Here is a 19268-nt window from a genome sequence, read left to right on the forward strand (position 1 = left end):
GCTACCCCTCCTCCCCTGTAGACTTATACAAAAAAAAATCATTCATAAAAATTAGATTATCTTATTTAAGATGAATTAAAAACACGACAGACTAACATAAAAAAAATTAGAATAGATGTACTACTGAATATATTCAGTAAAATTTAAACTAAAACCTAGGAAGCTTACGTAAAGGAGATAAAATAATTCAGTATGTAAAACAAAAATGTTTGATAATTAAAACTGGTTTGGATTCAACAGAAATTAAATAATGCGGATTCTGCGACAGCATGACAGACAAACAAACCGACATAATATAATACTTGTAGAATCACTTTTGGCTACTCAATAAATACAAATATTCATAATCACTCGAACCGATCAGTGTACTACAGAAATCCCTCAACCCCAACTTGTTTTAAACGTATTTTTAGAATCTAAAGCTTAAACCATTTGAGACACTGTTCTTGTAGTTTCTTTAAAACGATTTATTGTTAGAAGGTTGTAGTACACCTTTAGTAAAAGAGCCATTGACAAAATAAACAATGTTTAAAATGCAATAAATCAACAAATTAATAAATACAAATTTTCATGAATAAATATTTAACAATATCAAATAAAATTTTAATTAGTGTGAAAAAATATGTTAAATTGTATTAATTTAAATGTTTGTTAAAAGCATGAGTCTTACCAAAGGATTCAGCTTCTAAAAATAAAATCATATGGTTATTTTCCTTTTCGTAGATATTTGTCTATAAAGTGTTTGTGGTATGTTTGGCTGCAATAAATCATAGATCTCTGCTATTAAAGATTCCATAGCTCGTAAAAATATCGTAAAAATTTAGACTTTCAATTTTATTGCAAATATCTTCTTCAAAACTCAAATTACCCGTCTGTCTATCCTTATATATAAAAGTAACATGATGACCGTGAGTCTGTCTCTCTGTTTGTAACAAAGGATCTCGCTCGCTATCCGCTGAACCAATATTATTCTCCTATTCAGTGTAGATACTTTTAAACTTAAAATTTATCCAATGACAATTGAAATCAGGCTAATTGTTACGTCGTAAGGATTGAAATATTTTACTGTATTAGGAAATAAACCTTTATCTACACATCAATAAGTAAGAATTTAAGTAGAAACTATTTTTAGAATATTTCCAACTTTCATATTCAATAATATTTTCATTTTTTCTTGAAAAACTTTCAAAATGTGAATGGAGCCTTTTAGTGAAATATTAAAACTTTTTCAAATGGATAAAACTCTTTTTTATTAGTATTTATTATCATTTCTTGTTTTCTAAATCTTAATGTCTATCGGAAGTGCTTCACAACTTATGCCCCCCCCCCCCCTAAAAAATTTGAATGTGGGGTGGGGAGGGTGTGAGGTAACGTATTTTTGGTACTTGTTCCATATATTCATTTTAAATACATAAAAAGAAATAAAAAAAGTATTTTCTTCTATCTCCATTTATCTTTAAATGTACACGTACTCACAAACAAATTGATATTTATTTACATCAATTTGTTAAATATGCATCTTTTAAACTGAAATAAAAAGTATTCTTTGAATTACAAAGTCTATCCATTAGTCCCCAATTCAACAGGGGAATTAGGATTTACTTGGCTTTTTAAAAAGCGGAGCTTTTCTATAATTAGAGTCTGTTTTATTTGGGCATATTAGAATTGTACTTTGATTTCAAGCTTGGCATGCATGATGATAGTACAATTTAAAACGCATAGATAGGTTTCGAGATTGTCTTTATTTTTTGCATATTTTCTCAATTTCGAAATTCCGTTTGTCTTTCTGATTTATAGCTTAGCTTCTATGGATGTTGTCATCGTTTTTTTCTCTTAAATTTTCTCTGTCCATCTATCCATATTTTATACTTTTGTCAAAATGGTTTCTTTTCCTGATAAAATAAAATAATTCAGATTTAAAACAAAAAGATTAATTAAAATTCTTACTTTTGATTTCTTTAAGTGTGTGCCACTTTGCTATTGGTCGTCTCGGGTTGGACATCATCTCCGTCCAATGGCGCAGCTCAGAACCTTTGGCGGAACAACCCAATTCTATTTCTCCTGAAAATAAAAATATGGATAAAATATGCCTCGGTAGCTAAATAGAATAGGGAAAATCATCAAGGCCTATATGAGTTTAACCTCATGAAGCATGTATTATGTAATTGAGAGAAATCCCCACAAGAAATTTTAGGTCAACCAATTACATCGCATTTACTACCTGAATTTTCACAATGAAATAATAAAAGGCTCAAACAGACAGACAGACGACAAAATAAGATAATAAATAAATGCTTACAAAGCAATTTTTCCCCCACAGAAATTCAGCAACCATTCATAGGAAGGGGAATATAAAACCGGATAACAATTCATTTACTACATAAATATTTTACCTATTGGTTCATTTCCACCAACTCGGTCGTAGTCTATAACTGTCACCAGTAAACTTACACTCTAGATAGATAGATAGATAGATTGTCGGATAGATAGATAATTGTATACATAGGTACACCGACAAAGGTACACGGGGGACAACCCCTCCAGGGAGCTCTTTATAATGCCTATAAAAGAGGATAAATCAAAAAAGAAAAAAACTTTTGGCCAATGACAAAGTATACCGAATGACGTTATAATAGAATGTTCCATTAGTCTAATATGACGTCATACGTTTTTACACTATAAAGAGCCTCACCCTACAGTGCAGTGCAGTGATTTAATTATTTTACTGTCAGTAGATTTTTTCTCAAACTTTGGAAGATTTTTTGGTTTTAAGATTGAATCATTTTTGAAAATTCTAGATAGTTTCACTTAAAAGATGTCCCCCTAAAGGATTTGTCTCCTAGTACGTTTGTCGCACGATTGTGTTTGCACCCTTTGTACGTTTGTCGGTGTACCGGTTAATAGATAGATAAATAGATTCGAACATAAGAATTGTTGATCTAGACAAGGTTTTAGAAATATTTTTGCATTCCTTTTGTATGTTTTTTAGACTTACAAATAAATATTCTGCGAATTAAGTGTTGGCTGTCTACAAAAGTTAATGTTCGTTAATCCTCAAGTCTTATTTTACAAATATTCTCTATATCCTAATATTGTATCAGTTTAAAATGTCAAATCAATATATCTGTCCGCCGTCAGTCAGATAAGTTATTTTAGTAGAAAACGAACAACAACATGAAAATATTTTCTCCAATTATATTTTAAATTTTAAAGAACAAAACAAATTCCAAGATGGAGAACGGTCCTAGACAAAGATTTAACATAAAGCGTTTATTAAATAACCCAATTACCAGGGACGTCCAAGCTTTTTATTTTGAGGGAGGTAAGAAATTGTGGTTAAAATTTTAATTTGAGAGTGTAAAATAAGGGGTTTCAAAGTCTTGAACGTCTAGATGACAATTGCATTAGAAATCAATAATGAATTTTTCCCTTATCCAAAAGTCTTATTTTGGAGAAAGAGAACAATGAAAATCTTAAAATATTTTACAAACATTTTTCCCATGATTATCTAAAAGCCTCCAAAGGTAGAATTTCACACATTGACTTAGTTATTCTTGTTAGGCATGAATATTACATGTTACATGATTAACAAGATAAAATATCTTTTATTTTCTATTCAGAAATAACATTGCTTGCATTTTATATTATACTAGCGGCTACACCCCTAGAAGCCTCTGAGGGGGACTTGATGTAGTAGGGGGAAAATTCGACACCCCCATTTTTTTATTTTTGTTTTGAAAAGAAAAAGTAAAAAAAAATGTGGAGGGGGAGTTGACCTCCCCCTATTTTTTATTTTAGTTTGAAAAGAAGTTTTTTAAAATTGGGAGGGGATTTTTTTTATGGGAGATCCTTTGTTTAAACAGACAAACACACATGACAGACACAGATCCAGTTACTTTTACATAAGGATTGTGTCTTTTGATATTTCAGATAAGCAAGGACATCCATGTAAATAAGTAGCAAATAAATAAAGATTTAATCAATTTAGTGCTAATATCTACTACGATTGTGGAAAAATGCCTTTTGTATGAGACATAAGGCCATCGATTTATTGTCATATGCATTATTAGACAAAAGAGGGGCTTGAAGTTTTTTTATATAACTTTTCCAGCGAACACAGCATGTTATAAGTCTGGAATAAGGTATAGCAAACAAGCCAAATAAATCAGATAAAAGGTCGTCAATTATGATAAGTGTTGCCGACACAGCTAAAAATCACGTATTGGTTTCGTGATTTCTCCCGAATTAATTTCATTGTAGGTAAAAAGTGGTTGAAAGTGCTTGATCATACCTGAATGTACTCATATGGAAGCTCAAAAGTAAAGGATTCATTATAATAAGGATTGAGGGTACATTTCTTAATTGACGTTTTCTTCTTTCTTATTCGCTTCCCATTCTGCATTAGTGCTAACTTCACATATGGATCTGAAATTATATAAATAAACAAGGATGACAGCATTCATAAAGTTGAACATATTAGACGGACAAACGAACATTGCGCTATTTATATGAATTTTATAAAAATTCAGTAGTGCTGGAAATGCTGTTACAGGGTTTGTCTTGAAAAGTTCAAGATCAATAGGACAATTCTTCAATGACTAAATAGTGAGGTATCTTACGGACGGATAAGAGGAAGAACAAACCGACCCTTAATGTAGAAAAGCTTTACTTTTTGAAATCAGGATTAAACAAAGAATATATGTATGTTAATGTTAAACCAAAATCTGATGAAATTTCTTATTCTACGTTTGATAGCTCAATCTTACTTATTACTTGCATAAGTTTCTATCCCCTACGGGACTTAATAGTTAATCTAATTTAGCCTACAAACAATTGAAGGAATCATTAAAACATAAAATAAATTAGAGAAAGAATAATTTTCATTGAACTAACCTCACAACCTTAGTTTTGAGTACACGTTGAAAATATATATTTTCTATGGCGTTTTATTAATTCCGCGTAAAATCCTTTTAAAAATGTCGCTCATAAAAAACTAGCATAAGCTAAATATAAATTGAAACAAATAGCTGAACATCAAATTTCCATAAAAGCATTATTATTAAAATAACCAGATGGCCAACAATCATGTTATTGCAATAATGTGCATTTCTGATGGCGGAAATTATGGCACACCAGCTTGTATTCCGAGAATATTGATAAGCCCATTCAATTATCATAAATACACATTTTATGACCCCCAAAGTAAGATTGAGGTTAAATTAAGATTGCTCGACCAAATATTGGATTTTTAACCAAGGCGATGGTTATTCATGTAAAGATCTTGTATTCAAGGTTTAAAAGACATGTAAAACGTCATAGAAAGCTTAAAAATACATGACGGAGCTATCTATAAGTATAGAAATAAAAGAATCAAATAGTTTTGAGTAACTAATCTATAATAGTTATTATCGCATCGTATTATAGTCAGCTTTCCGCGGATATTAAAATGTAAATTATGAGATTAAAACATGTTAGCCCAAATTCTCATCCAGCGGATATTAATCGTTTTCGGAGCCATAAGGGAAATTAAATCAATGTTTATACAAACTGTAATGCAATGTAAGGATTCAATTTATGAGATCTAGAGATGAATTGAAGACAGTATATCAGGGCTCGGCAGCTGCGCTTAAGTCTCGACGAGGACTTAAATTTAAACCCGTTCAGATGCTTTTATATTAAAGGGTATTGCCATATTTGAGTTAGGTTTAGACTTCCAGCTGATTTTAAATGTTGTATAAGGTTGATTTCCCTCAGGCTTACAGGTTGCTGCACGCAGCCGCCGAGCCATGCAATATATGATTTAAAGATAGTACCTGACAAACCGCCGACATCCATTTTCTTTAAATTTTTGGCCTCTAGAACGATCACGGTCAGTTTTCCTGGTCACAAATTTAAACATCTTTTAATTTTCCCTGCATTGTTGAGCAACAGTGAATTTGTACTTGATTAACCTAACGTCCTTTTTCGTTCATTTTCGAAAATAACCTTCCCCTTATTTTCAATTTTAAAAATATAAGGGGGGGGGGGATATGGTCAATAATTGATTTGCAAATTTGTCTAGTCTATAAAGTTGTGCTTTAAAGGTTGTTTTCATTCTTGTTTTTATAGAAAAATGCTCCATCTTAAAGCTAAATTTAGAATAAAAACATACATTTTTTTCATCATCAGATCAAAGCATGTTATTTTACAAATTGAAAGGATATCTATCAGGAAAAAAAACCAATTTTTTTTACGAAATTTAGTGAAATATAAATATATTTTTGATTTCTTACTAAAAGAGCAGCTACTCTAGAATAAAAGTACCTGTACGTTAACTATCGCCAATAGGGGCTAAGGGGAGGCGGGGTTCAATAGCTCATTTTGAAATTTGGAGAACCCAGTGTTTTATTTTTAGTTAAAATTAATCCAAATATCACCCCTCCCCCCTCCCGAAAAAATAAAAGTTTGGACATACTAGCCCTGGAAATCTTGGCCCTAACACTTATAGAGCGAACTCAAGACTTTTTTGAACCTTCATTCCCTTTTTAAAAATTCTATATAAGAAGAACAATTACAACCTTAACTAAGTAAGGGACTGTAAAGAAGAAACATATCGGTTTATGGGTTATTCGGTACACAGCGAGACAGACACACAGAATGACATCCTGCTTTTTATACAAAGATTGAAAAATTGTGATTTGATTTTACTTTTGTTTTAACTGGGGAAGGGGGGGGGGTAGAGGGGGGGACGGGGTGGTTAAACTCAAATTTGGGATTCACCGATTTTCTAATTATAGAAATGTAGGGCTGAATAATTTATGTTTATTCTTTATAATACAAAACTTTATAGCACGCAAATTTTAAATAATTATTTTACAACATTTATGTAAACTTGTCAGAGACACACATGAGCATGCCTAAATATAGTTTCGCATTATTTCATCCCCAGATTAGCAAGTAGCAGACATAGTTGCCTAGTTCCAGACTTAAACCTCAAAAACCATCAACACCGTTACTGAAACTACTGAAACTACTTTATGTCAAAAATACACGGATTGTACTTTTGCTTGTCGTATAAATTGTATAGTGTTATTGCGCACGACAAGCTCTCTTTATAACATTTAGTCATGAATATCGTTTCGAATATCCAAATCATAAGAAAAATAGATTTAATAACAGTTATTTATCGCATAGCATCATAGACAGCTTTCCGCGGATATTAAAAAAATATAATCTTTATGATTCTTTTAAATATTCGCGGAACATTTTTTTGTAAAACGATGCCATACTGAAATTTTTATTCTTAGACAAACATCTTTTCCGTGTGGTTTTAATTTAAACATTTTCCTTATTACAGTTTTATTGAGGCAAACTAACAATGGTCCATTAACTTTGATTTAATTTGATTTTGTAAATAGTTTGATGCAAACAAAGACGATTGCATCCAATAGTAGCGAAGCTGTTTAAAATATGTTTAATGTTTAGTATAAAAAATTATATCAAACTATTGAGAGTGAAATACAAATGTTTAACACCATAGGTAAAATTTTAAGAAAAAAGTCCCAGTACCTCTTCACCCCACAAAAAATATCACTGTACCGATGAATATAATGATATATTTTCAAATTTATAACACCCCATGTATATAGATAGAACATAAATTATTTTTTAATAATCTTTAAATTTTGCATAAAAATAGCAGACAAAATAATTTAATAATTCATAAGTTATGCATATTATTATACTAATTAACTTTAAAAGTTAAAATTTTTATATAATATTTAAATTTTAAACTTTATTCTGACAATACTTTTTAAATAACTTATCTCTGAATACTAAAACATAAAAGTAACTTTGCGATATTAATTCAAATTTTTAGGAGCGTATCTACTATATTACTTTGGTATGTAAGTACACAGATTATTGATTTCTAGCAGATGCGCACCAAACAACTAGGGGCTCAGTATTCAAAGGGGAAGGAATGGGCAAAAATAGCCTAAAACTACTCCAAGACTTCTAAAATTTCATTAAACCATCCCAAGGCAACTGTAAAGCTTCTTTAAAATCTAGAACTCATTCGGTTTAGTAGTTCTAAAAATCTTAATCTACAGAAAAATCTTTACTACTTTATATAAGAGGATTATTTACATACGGATTTCTATATCGATAAAGTACTGTTTGAAAAGCATAGAAACTTTGAAATTGTTACCTGGAAATTATTTTGAAATATATATAGTTCATAACACCGTAATTTTGTACGACACAATTATAACAAAATTTAGAACACTTTTTAAGATTATTGAAATATTTTCTATAGAAATAAAATTTTGGTTGTTTGGAAACTAGAAAAAAATTCTTTGACATTTGAAAATAACATTTAAAATTTATTGTATACAACTTCAAGGCTAAACAATATAAATAAAAATTATTTTAAAGGTTTATTTATGAGACTGAGTATGTTAGTATGTATAGTACACAATTTTATAATATAACATGCTACTCAATAATGTCAGGCAGGAAACCGCTGCTAGTAAAATATCTATAACTTCTTGCGCACATGCATTAATACGCGATATATGCAAAGTTAAAGACGAGCTAATGCATTACTCTCAGAGAGACACAAAACAAAAGCATTACTGACAAACTGGCCATCAAATAAAAACTGGAAAATCGTAGAGTACTTTAAAGATAACCTATAATTACTGTAGATACGTCCGTTCATCAATACGTGGATGAAAGTATTTTTCCAGTATGGATTCGAAACCTCAGGATAAGAACCGGTTCTAACATCGTAATACAGACCATTTTCCAAGAATATAAAAATAAAAATCATGACATTAATACCAGTTTTGTTAGCCAGAGCCTTCGTATTCTCCCGCCAAAATATTTTAGAATATACAATGTTAAGGAGAACCATATTAGTTCATCGGTTAACGAGATCCTTCTGTATAGATAGATAGACAGATATCCTGTTTCTTTTTTATATGAAGATGTTTAATTTTCCTGTGTTTGGAATGTATCTGAGGGAGAAACATATGTCACCGAGCTGAAACAAAATAAAAAAAAATATATTATTACTTTATCATAATAAGGATTAATTAGGAAAGCAAAGGAAAATGTTTGGTCTGTTGGCCAAAAGGCTAAACGTACGCATCGTCATAAGCGGCACATCGATGCCTACAAATATTCTGGTCCAATTGGTACACAAGGCTAAAGAAAACGCACATTAATACTTTTATAATTATCATTTTTATGTGAGCTTTAAGGTCATGTACATTGATGTATTTTATCAATAATTTTCATAATATTTGCAGACAATACTGTGTCGTTTAATGATGGGCTGTGCTGGCAGTCATTTGGTCGTAAAAACAATTTCCTTTGTATTTTAGGAAGACTAAATTATATTAATCAAATATTGCCAATTGCGCACTTTTTTCAAATTATTAAATGATTTTCACAAAACATCAAACACCTTTTTAAAGTCAAAAGTACACAAATTAAGCGTTTAAAATGTTCCAATTTCATTGATAAGAAATTTGTGTAAAAAAAGTCAAAAATACAATACTTTCAAAATGTTTCTTAGACATATCTATAACTAAACAGCAAAATACTATTCTATAACAATAAAGCAATAAAGCATTATATAGTAGCTTTATTCTCATAATCTATCTATAGTAGGGGATTTTTCCCCCACCTTTTTTTTCAATATTAGGAAGTATAGTTGCATTTATTATGCCTTTTGGTGAAAACACACGGGTGTAAAATTTTAAACAAGTATAATGCCAATTAATTTCACATTGAAATTTTGGGGCCACCTTAGGGAGGTCAAAAATTCATTGCATCAGTTACACAAGTGTTTTTTTCACCAAAAGCCATAATGATTGCAAATGCACTTCTTAAATTTCAAAAAAAGCCGGGGGAAAAATCTTCTAATCTACAGGCTTCACACTTATCTTAAATTTATTTAAGAAATATCTATAGAAGAGATAATTTTTCAGCGCATAAATATTTCCTATTACATATTCCTCTACAGTGTATGTATAGGCATAAACTCTTATAAGACATACAAAGAGAAATCCTGTTACTTTAGAAGTTATTTTGTGCAATTCTAAATAACTACTTTTTAACAAAAATACACTGATATTACTAGCATGCAAGTAGTGAAATGCTGTTTATAACAAAAGCTATAAGCGTTACAAAAATGTCTGTTATAATATAATATCATTATGTATGATTTAAAAAAAATTACTTAAACCTAAATTACATTTGTTAAAATTAAATTAATATATTTTCTTAAAATATGGAAATCTTTTCATATTTTATACATTAGTTATAGAGTAGCAGAAGCATAGATAATAACAATATCTATACACGATCTCTCATTTGATGGCTTGAAACCTTTAGGAATTATACAAAGTTTTTAGTGGGTTGGAGAAAACAAGCAGTTTCCTAACTTTTAGACCATTAATTTTTAGAAAGGATAATTTTGTTTATTGTTATTAGGGTTGTAAACCAATTAATATTCTATTGTCTTTTACCTAATAATCTATGATAATTACGTGATTTAAACCCAATCTAATTGTGTATTAACTCTATTTTCTATAAACAGTTTGCAGTAGCTCTATAACTAATTGCTATTGTGTTATTTTCCTAATTCTACTTAAACAATGCTTTCCCTCAAATTGCCTATAGAAATCTGAATCCCCCCTCCCCTTTATTTTTAAAACAAATTTGAAATAAGTGGTACTGTGGAACGACCCAGTACCCAATATAACCTATCCTTATCCGACCTAAAGTAAAAACAAACAAACGAAAAACTACCCTAGCCCTTATAATTATCTTATTCTACACAAGGGATGGTGGTTCTATGCTCGACCAGGCACTTTGAAGGAAACCGCCGCTTACACATAAATACTAAGAATTCAACATAACTGACAAATTTTAAAATATAAGAATGATGATTTGTGTGTGAATTAAAACCTTTTTCGCATCTAAGTGTTTACTAAATTCTACTGCTTAATAAGTAATTGTAATTGTAATTATGAAAGCTTTTAACAGTAGCTTTGTAATTAAGCTTTTATCCTTTTCTATCTATGCCACTCCTTTAAATTTAATTTTTTTTATTTTTTTTTGTGCCCAAAATTTTTTTTTAAAGGTATTGTATCTTGACTTGGTCATAAGGTCATTCATAATTTAAAAAGGCAAAAATCTAAGCCCAAAGTTAAGATGAAGCTCTATTGCATCAACGTGACAGAAAAATAAAAATGAATAAACCTAATATTTCTATTTAAAAGAAACCCTCTTTAAGTTTGGCTTATTTGTTGTTTTAATTTTTATTCTAAAACCAAATAGATTAGAGAAAAGTAAAAAGAAGTAATAAGTAAAGAGTCTGACATTGTTTCAAAATAAATGGGCCCAAATAATGAACAACACAAAAGCCAAATTTAAAGACCGTCTTTTATTTTCCAGATTGGCTTCCAAACTGATTTAATCCGCTTGATTAGAACCAGTTCTCAGCCATACTAAAAAATCATGAATGGCATTGTATTACAGTCATTTTTCCACACAAAATAATGTTGATAGCCACGGATAGTTGTCTACAATAATACGGTGCGATAAATAACTAGCATCTATAATTAAACTTAATCATACTTACATACTGAAATTATAAATAGAATGATTAAAATTATAAATATTAAAAATTTTTAGAATCTTAATGATTTAAAAATCAACATCAATAAAAATTTAACATTAAAGAAACATAAACAAAAATTCCTAGTATTAAACAGTAAAAAAAGGGTTAAAAAGGGTCACAGATCTGGCATTGAACAAAAAAATGCAATTAGACAGAGTATTTTTAATAACTTGATAAAGAGAAATAATTGCCATGCATAGCAAAACTTTAGATCCATTAGATTAAAATATTTTTTTTTCTTGAAAAGTATATAAATATTCTATTTTATTAAAAACAAGATTATATTTCTTAGATATCTTTATTATATTATAGATTGTAGGCATCCCTTTATAGTTTCATTAAAGGTAGTAAATAGTCTTTTGATTAATAAGAAATAATAATCAAAATCTGACTTTCTATAAAAAAAAGTAAAAATGAAAATAAACTTACATGACCGTCTCCTGTTATAGATTGTAAATCTTTTGTTTCAATTTCAACCTAAAATAAAAAGAAAATATATTTGCAAAACATAAATTTAATAATCCGTAATAACCTTTTTTTTAAATCAAGGATGACAACATCAAGAAAAGCGAAGGTCTCAAACGGTAGGACAAGCGAACATTGACACTTGTAGAGTGTCAGAACTGAATAAGCAGTACATAAACGATAAGTCTTAACAAAATGGCTGCAAATGTGCGTTAATGCAGAATACAAATACTTACAATTTTAAGAATTGATTAAGAAGTTGCTTCGCTTATAATATTGTACCTTGTTGTAATAGGGATCAAAATTCCAAAAATCAGATGAAAAGTATAATTAAAACATACAAAAAGTTGTTGTCAAAAAATCAGCATGTTTTAGTAGGACGTACGGACTTACTGGTATTGATTATAGAGTTACTTTGCTTTCTGTGTTATACCTAATTTTTATGGGAATCACCATGCAAAGTTTAAAATCGATAGGACAATTCTGATATGTCTTTATTGAAGAAAAGAGCTAACCGTAACGGACGGATGGTCCCGACCCTAATTATAGAAAAGCTTTTAAAAATTGCCGAGCACATTTTCTAGCCGACTCAGCTGATAATCATCCAGTTACAGCGGCCTCAAAAAAACCGATTAATATCCACTGGATTAGAACCGGTTCTTAGCCAAACTGAAAAATCATGAAAAGCATCGTATTAAAGACAATTTGCCACGAATGTCTGTCTATAATACGATGCAATAAATAAATATTCTCTCATTTTTCCAAAGAACAAACACGCATCAATTGTCCAATTCAAATTGTATTCCAAAGAAAACAAACCAAATAATAAAACTTGAAAGACACAATGTTAACAGGAATCTAAAGGGATAAGACAATGACCGATAAATTGATGTACCAGTACATTCCCGATAATGATACACAAAAATATCCCTTCTATAGATTACAATAACTAGTTAAAACGTTTGGACGCTCAATTTAATGAACCAACCAGTCAAAAATCAATCAAATTCCCCAAAGATATTAAACCAACGAATACGAAAACGTTATTATAAAACTTTGAGGACTAGTGTAATAAACATCCAATGTCCCCTTCTTCCCTGCATTGTTTACAGTTCACAGTAAGTAAAGAAATGGTTTACCTGTGCAAGATCGAAATTACAAATTGGTAATCGAACCTAAAATAAAAATTTAATTTTAAAATAATTATTTTCATTCCTTTTAACATTTAGTTGCTGTCCTATAAATCAGGTCTCTAGCTGGTTTTAAAAATTGTATAAGGTTGGTTAACCTGAGGCTTACAGACGACTGTAGCGCGGCTGCCGAGCCCAGAAAAAGTTCTTCAGTTCATACACCAATATTTCTTCTTTTAAATTGAAGTTTAGGCTTTTAAACAACAAAAATATTTTTAATTTCTCCTTTAGTATTCAAAATCCTTAAGAATATTAATTACCAGCAAGAATTTGAATTGGTTACCAAAGCAAAACATTACAAACATTATATAGTAGTTGTAGCTATGCTGCCGACAGCTCTTCTTGAAAATTTGAACAATTACCTCTCCAATTTCATCATGTTTTGAGAATCTATCAAAATCATACACAGCAAAAATCAGTGTCTTGGTCATCACGTCATTGTAAGGAATCTAAAATTAGTTAAATTAGGGATCTCAATCATAGGCGTCCAAGGGGGGGGGTAATGGGGCGATTATCCCCCCCAAACGATTTTGGGGGTGCCGTAGGCACCCCTAAAATTTTTTTCATTTTACCCCCCCCATTCACAATTTACCCCTACCCTGGGGGTGCCGTAGGCACCCCCAACCATTTAGGAGGGGGTATTTACCCCCCCCCAAACAATTTTGGGGGGGTAAATGCCCCCCCCCCCAAAATAAAAAATCTCTAATAAAATCTCCCCCAAAAATTTTACCCAGGGGGTAAATTTTGGGGGGGGGTAAACTAAATTTACCCCTGCCAACAGATTTCAGGGGGGGTAATTACCCCCCCCAAGCAAATTTTACCCCCGGGGTAAAAATTTTGGGGGGGGTAAAAAAAATTTGCGGCGCGCTTCGCGCGCCATTTTACCCCCCCCCAAACACGAATTACCCCCCCCCTAAAAAATTTTTACCCCCCCAAAATAAAAAGCTTGGACGCCCCTGATCTCAATGGATAGGCCATTTAATGATATATAATAATGTTTAATCCAAATGATTATAAACAAAATTACGTCTTCTGTGGATTTGAATTGTAAGTTGAAAAGTTTGGACACTATTATTTTGGAACTGTTATTATTGTTATCGAGATTTAACAGGACACACACACACATCAGAATAATTATAGGATTATAAAAGCTGTACAGAAATAAATTGTTTGAGTGTATAATTTTGTATTAAGAATGAGATATAAATTATGCAGAATTTCATGTGAATTAACAAGAAGAACTAATGTACAAAACAACACAAAAAATATTTTTCAAGAATATTGTTTGTTTTACAAGGGAAATAAATCACAAAAGAAATAAATAAAAGTGAAGAACCCAACCTATAAGTTAAGGATAAAATAAAGAAAGTAGGCTTGCGCATTTCGCCACGTTAATTTAAAGGAACTACAGTCCTTCTAAACATTTTTTTTTGATGGTGGATTAAAGAGCAGCTTTGCATTTTTATATGTAAAACTATTTTCTCCAATCTCATGAGAATAAATTAGTTTCAATTAAACCTGGTGACGTCATCAACATTAACATGAATATTTATCGTTTTTAGAAGAGGTATGTAGATTTATGTAGGTTTGACTAATTATTTGTCCCTCAAAATCTCACAAACATCACGACCAATTTGTTTCTACTTTACAGAGCTGGAAATTTTTTTTAGGGGTGGTTGATTCAACCCATCCAAGTGGGATTGTCCCTGGAAATATTATATTTGTATCCCTTTCAAAGTGTTTTTTAGCAGGGCTCGGCAGCCGCGCATAAGCCTGAAATTTTAACCGGTTTGAATGCAAAAACTAAATATCGAAAAAAATGGAATGTCTGATTAGAAACAGGTTAAGACGTCCACCTGAATTTTAAATTTAGAATATTACGATTTCTTACACGCTTACACGCGGATGTCGAGCCATATTCTTTACTTTCTTGTTTCATTAACATTCAATTCTCTTAAACCAGATGGTCAATGTGAGCTAAAGTTTTTGCTCATTGGCAAAAAATAAAAATAATCATAAAAAAATAATCTTGTAGTTCGCTAAATTAATTATAATTATCTCTTACCATTAGGTGTTCGAAATGGTATGATTTTTTATTTATTATTGGAATCTTTCCAAATACGAACACCAAGCGAGTTAATCCCGTTTTCCTTATATGTTGGGCAGACAAAATGATTACAAAGTAGCTTTGCTTAAAGTAAAAAAATAAATTTTGTTGAAAAAATTTCTTATAGCTTTTTTAAAAAATGTTGAACAGAATATCCCCTGCTGCTGGACTAATTGGAACTGATCAAATAAAATGAATTTAAATTTTGTTTATAAATGTCATGGAAATAAGGAATTTATGAAATCATTTTTAAAGGGAAAAAATATCAAAATAAATTTTTTTCGTTTACTGTCCATTTAAGTGCTCAATAAAAAACAAAGTCATATTGATATTTTTTCTTGCTTTTCTGTATTCCATTAATTACTGGCTAAAATTCTCACCACGAATTTGAATGTTTCGTTGAAAACAGGATTTAAACTTTTTCTGTGAATCTGAAATAAAAAACCAAATATTAATCAATTGTAGATTAAAAAAAAAGCTGCGCCACGCATAGTTTGTCCGTTTGTTTATTGAAACAATAGTGGTTGAACGTTTGACTCTCAACTTATTGAACCAACCAATCAAAATTCAATAAAAGTCCCAAAGTTGTTAAGCCAACGAATAAGAAATATCATAATAAAAATGTTGGGCCTAGTGTAATAAAGATCCTTATGTCTCCTCCCTCCCCGTTAAGAATAGAGACATATACATATGATACAAATAATATAAAGGTTAATATCATACAATTTAAACTTTTGCAATTTGTACTGTCACAAATCGAATAATATACATGACAATTTTATTACACTTTAAATTGATTTAGGGGAGGAGAAGTTAACACACTCTACTAGCTAAGACTTAAAGAAAAGTTTATAATTAAAGAAATCTTTAGTTTATATAATCCTTTAATGAAAAAAGTGATGGAATATAATGTATTATATATGGAATTATTTTGAACAGTGTACTTCAATTTATTTCTTTTGTATTGTAGAGGAATGCTTACAAAGCAGTAGTTTTTTTTCTTCTTTGAACTTTTCAAACATTGAATATGTGAAAAAGCACAAATACAAAAGTATTTGCAAGGAAAGTGAGTCCATTGTAATTGGCCAATCTGTTTAAAACCAAACAACATCCATAAAAATCAAGTTAGGACTTTTTAAGTCCAATATTCTTTCTGTTCTTCTGTATGTGGCCGAACACAGCAGTGGTTACAGACATATGTTAATAAATCTCTCAGAGTCCACAAGATATTTTGGCCTAATAGGATCACAAATACGGAGCTTTAAAAGCACAGTGATATGTCAGACATCCAACTGACAAGATATAGAAAAAATGAAAATGGCCAGGGCAAATTCTAGGGAAAGGACAGGTAGACCATGAAAAGGCTGGAAGATCTAAAGAACTCCAACAAGTTGATGAAATAAGTCTTTTTCGCGCATTTATGTGTGCTGCTAAATAAATATGCTTTAGTATTGATAATTAGAGATTACAATGATGTTTTACTTAGCAAAAATAATAAAAGTTATAAGGCCCAGGATAACAAAACTAGTATTAATCTTATGATTTTTAAAATATTTTAGTTTTTCAGTTTGGCTGAGAACCGGTTCTAATCTACCTGATATAATTTGTTTTGGAAGCCAGTATACTGGAAAACCACATAGTATATGCGTATTCTTTTGTTAATCAATGAGTATTTTTATCCATAAATCTAATTGATGTTCTGAATATTGAATACTAATTGAAAACTAATCTTGCAGTAATAAAATTAGGATTACCTTTATCTTGTGGTTTTATATGTAATTCTCAGGGATCTTAAGGATTAAGACAAACTTTATTTAAATGTTTTTAAAGTGCGAAACTGCTGTATTGTATATTAGCTGCTACGCCCCCAGAGGCCTCTTTCAATTTTAGGTTTTACAAAGAAAATAATATAAACCTTTTTTAAAGGCCGAGGGTCATTTTTTTCTATGGGCGATTTCTCTAGAAAGGGTTGTGGCACCTAGGTATATTTAATACTTCCCAGGAACCATGGCCTATCATTTTATTCTCTCCATCTTACACCCCAAATTTTTTTCCCCCGCTACCATCTTCCTTTCAAACTTGAGGCGAAGATCCATGAGGCAATATACAAAGCCACTAATGTACTAACATACAATGTTAGAGTAGCTGTGCTCTCATAGATACAAAATAAAAGTATAGGAAGATAAAAAAAACTTATTTCTAGTAGAGGCTGGGAGTGGGACAGCTTAGTATATTGAAAACTATTAAAAGCTTTTTGAGAGGGATTACAAACTTTTATCCATTTTTTGTTGTATCAAATTATTGTGGCTCGTCAGCCGCAGCCGCATTCAAACTTTAAAAGCAAGTTGGACGCAGCAATAATTACAAGTAACTTATTAGCTGTAGTGGAGAATTTATTTATAGTTGCATTTTTTTAAAGAAAAACAGCAATTACTGTCATAAAAAAGTAAACGAATAGCAGCTGCTGCCACCCAATTTTTACTATAAACAAACTTCAATAACCTTAACCAGTCGGTTGCCGAGCCCTACATCTTTTAGACAATTCATATTTTTATATTCGATAGATGCGAAATTGTTTTGTGGGAAAACTATTTCACTTCTTATTTTGTTGCGTCTCGAATATATTCATTATAAAGACAATATTAAAAAGGAGGGTTTAATCGGTGACAATAAAATCAACTTCATAATCTTCCTATATAAGCATTTAGCTACAAAATTTTTAGTAGTTGTTATGTAAAATGTCATTTAGAAAGAACTTGCTTACGTGTAAATAATTAACTGTATAAATTAATTTGTATAAACTGATAGTAATCTTACCTTAGTTTCTTGTTTCTTCTTTTTATCAGGAAGTAGGTATATCTTTACATAGGGATCACTAGAACCATTCATATCCATTACTGGTAGATCCTAGAAGTAGGTATATCTTTACATAGGGATCACTAGAACCATTCATATCCATTACTGGTAGATCCTAGAAGTAGGTATATCTTTACATAGGGATCACTAGAACCATTCATATCCATTACTGGTAGATCCTAGAAGTAGGTATATCTTTACATAGGGATCACTAGAACCATTCATATCCATTACTGGTAGATACTAGAAGTAGGTATATCTTTACATAGGGATCACTAGAACCATTCATATCCATTACTGGTAGATCCTAGAAGTAGGTATATCTTTACATAGGGATCACTAGAACCATTCATATCCATTACTGGTAGATCCTAGAAGTAGGTATATCTTTACATAAGGATCACTAGAACCATTCATATCCATTACTGGTAGATCCTAGAAGTAGGTATATCATTACATAGGGATCACTAGAACCATTCATATCCATTACAGGTAAATCCTAGAAGTAGGTATATCTTTACATAGGGATCACTAGAACCATTCATATCCATTACTGGTAGATCCTAGAAGTAGGTATATCTTTACATAGGGATCACTAGAACCATTCATATCCATTACTGGTAGATCCTAGAAGTAGGTAAATCTTTACATAAGGATCACTAGAACCATTCATATCCATTACTGGTAGATCCTAGAAGTAGGTATATCTTTACATAAGGATTACTAGAACCATTCATATCCATTACAGGTAGATCCTAGAAGTAGGTATATCTTTACATAAGGATCACTAGAACCATTCATATCCATTACTGGTAGATCCTAGAAGTAGGTATATCTTTACATAAGGATCACTAGAACCATTCATATCCATTACTGGTAAATCCTAGAAGTAGGTATATCTTTACATAGGGATCACTAGAACCATTCATATCCATTACTGGTAGATCCTAGAAGTAGGTATATCTTTACATAGGGA

At 30.8% G+C, this 19268-nt stretch overlaps 1 protein-coding gene across 1 annotated transcript in view; it reads right to left on the minus strand.

Annotated features, from left to right (window-relative positions):
* The window catches only part of LOC145318949 (synaptotagmin-1-like), a 59433-nt gene that overhangs the window by 10893 nt on the left and 29272 nt on the right, over positions 1-19268 (minus strand). The window contains exons 8-17 of the mRNA XM_080160713.1: positions 18254-18343; positions 15817-15867; positions 13692-13778; positions 13279-13314; positions 12104-12151; positions 8978-9025; positions 5814-5874; positions 4292-4425; positions 2394-2454; positions 1948-2061 (exon numbers count right to left, since the gene is read on the minus strand). Of these exons, the coding sequence (XP_080016839.1) occupies positions 1948-2061; positions 2394-2454; positions 4292-4425; positions 5814-5874; positions 8978-9025; positions 12104-12151; positions 13279-13314; positions 13692-13778; positions 15817-15867; positions 18254-18343 (730 nt within the window). The remainder of the gene's footprint in view (positions 1-1947; positions 2062-2393; positions 2455-4291; positions 4426-5813; positions 5875-8977; positions 9026-12103; positions 12152-13278; positions 13315-13691; positions 13779-15816; positions 15868-18253; positions 18344-19268) is intronic.

This window comes from Acartia tonsa, chromosome 5 (assembly GCF_053477335.1).
Source record: "Acartia tonsa isolate MP-2025a chromosome 5, ASM5347733v1, whole genome shotgun sequence".
Taxonomy (NCBI): Eukaryota; Metazoa; Arthropoda; class Copepoda; order Calanoida; family Acartiidae; genus Acartia; species Acartia tonsa.